Genomic DNA, 7384 nt, shown 5'->3' with positions numbered 1-7384 from the left:
ATACTGTTTTGAATTTCCTGTTTTCTGTGTTAATCACTAACTGACGCTTTAGTATTTAATTTGCCAATTTAATAAGTGTAATTATTCTGATATGAAAGTCCTAATTAGAACCATAACACCTGATTGACGTAAATGGACACCGTGAGATGAGCCGCTCTCGCGCCTCTCTGGACTCGTAGGACTCGGATGTGATGTCACCACGGCAGCGCGCTGTGGCGGTCTCCAAGGCAACGCCGCGTGCTGCAGTGACGCCAGCCCAGGCCCCGGCTCGTGGTGAGTGGGCGTGACTCGCCACGTTAGCCCCCCCCCTCTCCCGTCAGTGTGGGCGGGCCCCGCTCAGAAGAGAGCGAGCGAAACACGACACCCTGAGGACGGAGAGAGGCACGGGGGGAGGAGAGACTAGTACTGAATGGTGTGAGAGTGAGTGGAGGACTTAAAAAAGTCTGTAAGAAAGAGAGGTTCCTCTCCAACGTTAATTTCTGTCAGAGAAGTAACAAAGCTTTGCGGTGGAGAGATGTCAAACAGCAACGAAGATGCGGTTGAGACGGAGTAAACACTTACCGGACAGTTAGCGAAATAACTTGTTAAAAGAGAGAGAAAGGCTTTTTCGGCTGGCTCGAGACTGGACGGTTGGCCGTTTTTCGCCGTAACTTGAGCAGATTTTAACGTTGCTTGTTACGGCACGAGAAGCGAGGACAGACAGCGAGGTCTTGACCGCTCAGCTCGGTGGAAAGCAAGACCTTCGGTCGGTTTGGTCGGTTTGGTCGGTTGGCAGAGAGCCGGGGAAACGGACCGAGAGAGCGCGGCGCTCGAGAAGATAGAGCCGCTGAAGCAGTAGCTACAAAAGTTTGCCGTGTATCTTTACCTAGTTTTCCAGATTGGGAACTAGAGGGGGAGGAAGAGGCCGAGAGACTGACTTTTCTTTCCACAAGCAACTTTGTGGAATTCATCCTGTTATCCTGTTAAGCAAACTTTAGCCGCTTGCTGTCTAGCTAAAGTAGCTAACGTTAAAGCAGAAAGAATGAAAACACCTGGAGATTCTGGTAAGTTTGCGTGACTCCTGCTCTGATTTTTTTTTATCCACCATTGTCTTTCATGTTTACTTGCCGTGGTTGTTGTCGGCAAAGCTAACAGTAACTACATTGCTGATTAACGAACAAGCCAGATAGTTATCAACATCCGCTTCCAATCAAAAACACGATGGGAATCTGTTGATTTTAGTTATTCAGGATTAGTGCAGTAGTCCGTGGTTTTGTAGATAAGATACTCAAATCTGGTGCAGGTTTAGTACTGTACTCCGATGCAAGAGGAAGTGGTTAAACTACTGTACAGTTGTTACAGCGACATCCTCTGTGTCACCCTGACAACTTAATTTCACCATCCAGCACCTTTCAGAGAACAGACTGAAAATCCTAGAAGCACTGTATGAGTGTGCTTTTGTACTAACTGAGTGAGAAGGAGCGATGTGGACGTGTTGTTAAGTTGCTTGAAACTCTTCTCCTGGTGGTGGTGTTGAGGTGATTGGATCTAGCCAGGTATACACGGAGCAAGCTGATATTAACCCAGTAATACATTTGTCAGGTACTTGGCCAGTCAGCATATTGAAGTGAAAGCAGGGGGGGATTTCCAGTAGTCAGCTGAGGTCTCTGTGTGTGTCTTATTATCCAATTCCTGAAATGCTTGCATAAGTGTGTTCTTGCTCCCTTCACTGGAAGCCAAGGCAATTTTTGTTTAGAAAGGAGGAAGTGGAAGTACTATCGTTTTTGCCAGCTTTTAGTCAGTTTTATTATTTCTGAGTCTCAGTAATAATCTGCCTGACATGACCCTTTCTGTAGGTGACAAAACTACATATGTTTGATTTGTATCAGTTGACATAATTGGACAGAATTTAAGAGACCTAGTGGATAACATCTGAAAGTATATAACAATTATGTATTGTCTGTGGCCCTCTGTGTGTAAAACAAAATATACATATTTAATAAGTTGATTTTCCTGGCGGGAATAATGTGATGGCTTCCAGAGTAGTTACTGGTAGGCATTTGGCATAGGGCCGTGTGTGTGTGTGACGGACAAACTGTGTGGGACCCTTTTCCACTTGGGACGTTCCCCTCCCTTCCCCCACCCTGTCCCCTCCTGACTCCCGCTGCACCCAGACTCAGCCCCTCCACATTCCTGCACACACACACCCACTCCCTGCAGCAGCCCCAAGGAGGCTGCCATGACATCACACTACATCCCACCACAAGTAGCCCTTTTATTACAAGGATCTTACTGTTTGTGTGGCAGCAGCAAGCTTAAGCCCTTCTGGGATGGTACTAAAAATTGATTCTGCTTAGGTTATGGGTTTGATGTATGCAGTTGGTGTGTTTGTGTAGTAGGTTGGTTGTTTTTGTCATCAGTAAAGGTAAAGACCGTTAACTGGTCCTACTTAAGTGTGGTTAGTGTAAAGTGTATGCTGCCATCCAACCGGTTTTATTTACCATTTAACTTTGATTATAGGGCAGCCTCTAGCTATTATTTTAATTCTTGATTTTTTTTTTTATTCTTTCTTCTCTTGGTTAATTGATTTTGTGTATAAAATGTTTAGCTCAAAGTTAAGTCAAGACACTGCTTACTTAGTCTGACTAACAGTCTCAAAACCCAAAGTTCTCCATTTATAATGATTAGGGCTGCAGCAAACAATTTCTGATTACTTTCTTGACTTCAAGGTAACAGTCTAAAACCCAGACATATTCACTATACTATAATGTAACACAAGGAAAAACAGCAAATCTTCACATTTAAGAAGCTGGAACCAGCAAAAATTTTTTGCTTGAAAATGACTTAAACGCTTAATCAATAATCAATTATCAATAATCAAAATAGTTGCTAACTAATTTCTACCAATCAGAATCAGTAATACTTTATTGATCCCCAAAGGGAAACTCTTTAAAGTAAAACAGATTAATTTACTAATCATTTCAACTCTAATTATTTAAAATGTAGAAAAGCAAACAGCTTCTTGCCCATTTGAAGCTGTAAGTTTCATCAAGTTATTTGTCACATATCAAAATTAAATTTCATTAATTCTCTGTTGATTAACTAATTGATTAATCCTTTCAGCACTAGTTGGTAAACATAGCAACTCTGTCTCAGAGACATTATCTACCAACAAATCCAATCTTATAACAGCACTTTTAAACAGTCTAATTATTGAACTGGTTAATCCGTAGTGCTGTCCTGATCTGTTTGATCTCCTGCTGTTGCTTCGTTAGCAATCAGGACACAAGTTTTAACCCTTAACCCTAGTGAACACATTTCTTGAATGTGGAACAGTGCCTGGATATGTGTAGGATAAAAAATGTAATCATCATGTAATCATGGTGATGTAGGATTATGTCCCATATGGTAAACTGCTGCCTCTATGGATTCTACCTCCATCACCGGACTCTCCATCACCGGACACTTCCCCTTGCACTCCTGTTTTCCACAGTCACTTCATTAGCCTGAACAGATTAAAGGAATTCTGCTGAGCTAGAGAATTGATGTGATGAAGCAGGAAATGGCGGGGCTATAGCTGCATCTGTTGTTGCTGGCAGATCGGCGTTGGTTTTGTGGTGTTGGAAAGTATCCGGTTAAATTTCTGTTTATATCTAATCACTGCTGTTTATCTGGTCTTTGTTCGTGTTTGATATAGTCTGGGGAATTGGTTAGAGCCAAAGTATTCTACAGGTTGCATTAGTCAGCAGACAGGGAGTTGGTGGTATGTAGTATCTCGTCTGCACACAGCCATATATCCACCTTTTGTGTGTACCTCAAAGGCTGTGCTAATGATTGATTAAGCTCTGGCGATAAGGAAATACACGCACAATAATAACTTGCCTACTGTATGTCTCTCCCTCCCTAATATGTTATCTACTCCCCCGCCACACTCACTTTGCACTGTTTCACTCATTTTCCTCCATGCCTCCCCAAAGGTTGCTATTTTTCTTCTGCCACCTCTGTCATTCTTTACTCTCTGTGACGGGATAAGGACTGGTGTGTGTCTTTGTGTGATGGAATTGCATAGTGGGACCCCTAGCTCTGGAGTAGCCATTGTGTGTGTGTGTGTGTGTGTGTGTGTGTGTGTGTGTGTGTGTGTGTGTGTGTGTGTGTGTGTGTGTGAGTGTGGGACAATGGTGGGAGAGGGGCAGGCCTTGAGGCTGATTGTGTGTAGACTTGTGGGGCCAGGGACCTCTCATTGTACTCATAATGGTGCAGAGTAGCTCATAGTTTGGTGGTGCTTTTGACAAGTGTAGAGACCGCACTTTTGCATGTGTGTGAAACGCATACGTGTGTGTGTGCATGCGTTTGTGCGCGTGAAAGAGAGTGAAAGAAAGAGCAAGATAAATGTGGACATCCCAGTCTATTTTTCATTCAACTGCATAGTTTAATGATGATTGTTTTGTGCTTCTTCCCCAGAGTGATTGACGTGTGGAGCCATTTTACCATGTATTCAAGACACACACACACACACACACACACACACACACAGTCCTGCCTTATGATGTGGCAGGGCAGGAGACAAAAGGGTAGCCTGTGAGCAAGGAATTGAGAGGGAACATTTCACCTTTTCCCTGTGTGGGTTTATGTGTGTGATTGCGAGCATATGCCTTTCAATCTCAGCACACAACCCCTGTAATGATAAGCGCAGCGATTAGCCTTATCTGTGAAAACTCCCTTGCAGTGCTGACCACAGCAAAACCACTACCTCCCATTATCCCAATACAGTTTTATAGCCTGGTTTATGGGACAGTGCCCTGCTGTGATCAGGCTCAGCCAACATGCTTTAAGCCTGAAACAGATGATGATGTTCCATAACAAAACTGATTATCTTCTATCCGAAAAAGCTGGTTAATTCAGTTAATTGCCAAGAATCAACTTTGGTTGCTGGTGTGAACATATCAGCTGTTAGGAATACTGCTAAAGCTAATAATCCAAAAAACTTTCCTGACAAAATTGGGGGCTAAAATCTTGCAGAACTCTGCAGCTTAATATTTACTCTGTGGTAACACTTGCGAGGATATTTATTTTAATGTAGTGTTTTATGTTGTTGTAAAATATTGAATTTTACACTCAATATTATAGTGATTGATTGAATGACTGAATGAGCATTCCCAATTCAGAGGCAACATGGCCCACTTTTCCTTGTCACAGCAGTACTTCATAAAAGTTTTGATATGGTCGTCGGCGACGCTAAGTTGACAAATGACTTCTGGTAGAGGGGGCCTTCAGTTGTGGAAATGTCTGTATTTAGCCAGGAATGTGACCAAAGGGAACAATGTGCTCAGCCAGTCGACACTAATGGACCTCCCCACCATTAGTCCTGTGCCGCCCTTGACCAGGGAGACCAGAGAGACCACAGCCAACAAGGCAGCACTACCCTTGACGGCCCGTGTGCTTCTGACCACTGTCCAGCACTGCTGGCGGCCTGTTCACCCCCCTGCCCCAGATACCCACACATTAACCTCAGATCTGGCCATTGAGTCTTATAGTTTATCGGCCTCTCAGACCTGTTTGATCAGCTGCATGGTTGTGAGGTTCGACACTAAAGCGCTCCATTTAAAATTCTCTTTTTACGCTGATAACACAGCAGCAGAACTAAATGTGTCCTCAGGCCGTGTGTGTGTATGTCTGTGATGTGAGTTGAGCCTAGTTTTACTGTGATGCCATTGGTTGTAGCCACAGCATGTCCCCATATCGACTGCATTGGTGATTAGTCAGGGATGGTAATGGGGTGGGTCAGCATGTCTGGATGAGATGGACTGAATAACTGTAACAGTTTAAGGTACATATGTGTGAGTGCACATACACAGAACACACACTTGCGCACACTGCTGCTTTTTATTGGAATTCTTGGACCTCCCACATTCCTGCTTAGAAGGTTAATAGTTGCCGGCTGTGTTGCATTACACATGAGGGGAAAACACAACAGTTACTATCTCTGCAAGCCTTTCCTGAATACACTCACTCGGTGACTTGCAAAGGCATGCATGCATTCAGAGACAGACATATTTTTAATACTGATATGATTTGAAGAATGCAATCAAAATAATGGCAATTCTTTTAAGAGATGAGAAGTAAAAATTTTTATTAAAGCTAGCAGCCTCAAAATGCACACGTAGTCCACCATGCACACACACCGAGGGTCTCTTTTCAAATGGGTATCAAAATTCATGTTGAGAATGCAGTAGGGTGTGTTGGCGTGCATGGCTTGACCTGCACTGTTCAGCAGCTGTTTGTGTTTGCGCGTGCATGTGTATTGTAATGTAATATGGGGAGTTTACAGAGCTACATTGTTGTAGAGGTGACTCAGAGTGAGGTGCAGAATGGCATGTTATTGTAAAAGAATATCAAGTGTGTATTTGAAGGAGTCAGAGTTTTCTGGGTGGGCAGCTAAAGGTATTACTTGTGAACAAAGTGTGTACATGGGTGCTTGTGGGTGGATGTATAACAGCTTCTTGGTGATAGCGGCGCCATTGAAACTGATCTGAGTCTGATGACATGCACGAGCACACACACGTTAAGATCAGGTAACTCTATTCCTCTGATCCTTCCATATGAGAGGTTTTATTTTTGATCCTCACAACACAATGACCTGTCCTTTAGGTCAGAATCTGAAGTGTCACCTCTCTGCCGGTTGGAGTATAATAAGGGTGTAAGCTGTCAAGACTATGACAGCACTCAGTCAGTCAGTCAGGCAGTTATGAAGCTAAGTCTTCCTTCATTGCCCCACCTCTAAACCACACCACAACCACCTGGCCTGGCCTGTTGCGCGTACACACACACAGAGAGTAGTTTTTCTTAATCCTCTACTGATTCGGCTGCACCCAACGGTGGCAGTTTTTGGGGCTCGGCCCGAGTGGTGTTTTAATGTATACTCCTAATCTTTTTGGATTAACCCCAATAATACTGGTCATGCTGAGGGCATCGTTACAGTAGGGATCAGCACACAGTGTGGCTGCTAATGTACATTCCCGGCAGGATCAGAACAACAGGACTGGATCTTCTATGTACTGTGAATTAAAATGAACCGTTTTTTGGACTTTCATATGGCCTCCGTGCATTCTGTAAGTCTTGTGTCTAAGGCGAGTGTCTTTATTTAAACAATCAGGCAGTCAGTGTTGTACTTTTGCATAGAATCTTCAACAGCATATTTTCTGCTGGTTAATGATAAAAAACAGAAATTTCACCTTCTACATAGTAATTTGAATTTCACTAGTGCTTGTGTGTGTCTGTAAGTGTGATAGAGATTGGGCTGTCCCACTGTCCCTGGCCCTCTGATTCAGGGAGGTGGTGAGTGGAGCTCCTAACCCCTCTCTAACCCCTTTAAGTCCAGTGCAGTCAGCAGACACTCCCTGCAGAA

General features: G+C 43.6%; 1 protein-coding gene across 1 annotated transcript in view; it reads left to right on the top strand.

The window, feature by feature from the left end:
- Nucleotides 1-323: 323 nt before the first annotated feature.
- erfl3 (Ets2 repressor factor like 3) overlaps nt 324-7384 on the top strand; it is a 48651-nt gene continuing 41590 nt past the window's right edge. The window contains exon 1 of the mRNA XM_044208920.1: nt 324-1043. Within this exon, the coding sequence (XP_044064855.1) occupies nt 1022-1043 (22 nt within the window). The 5' untranslated portion in view covers nt 324-1021. The remainder of the gene's footprint in view (nt 1044-7384) is intronic.

Source organism: Siniperca chuatsi, linkage group LG9, assembly GCF_020085105.1.
Source record: "Siniperca chuatsi isolate FFG_IHB_CAS linkage group LG9, ASM2008510v1, whole genome shotgun sequence".
Classification (NCBI taxonomy): Eukaryota; Metazoa; Chordata; class Actinopteri; order Centrarchiformes; family Sinipercidae; genus Siniperca; species Siniperca chuatsi.
Note: the sequence above shows the minus strand (reverse complement) of the source record. Positions and strands in the feature narration are given on the sequence as shown.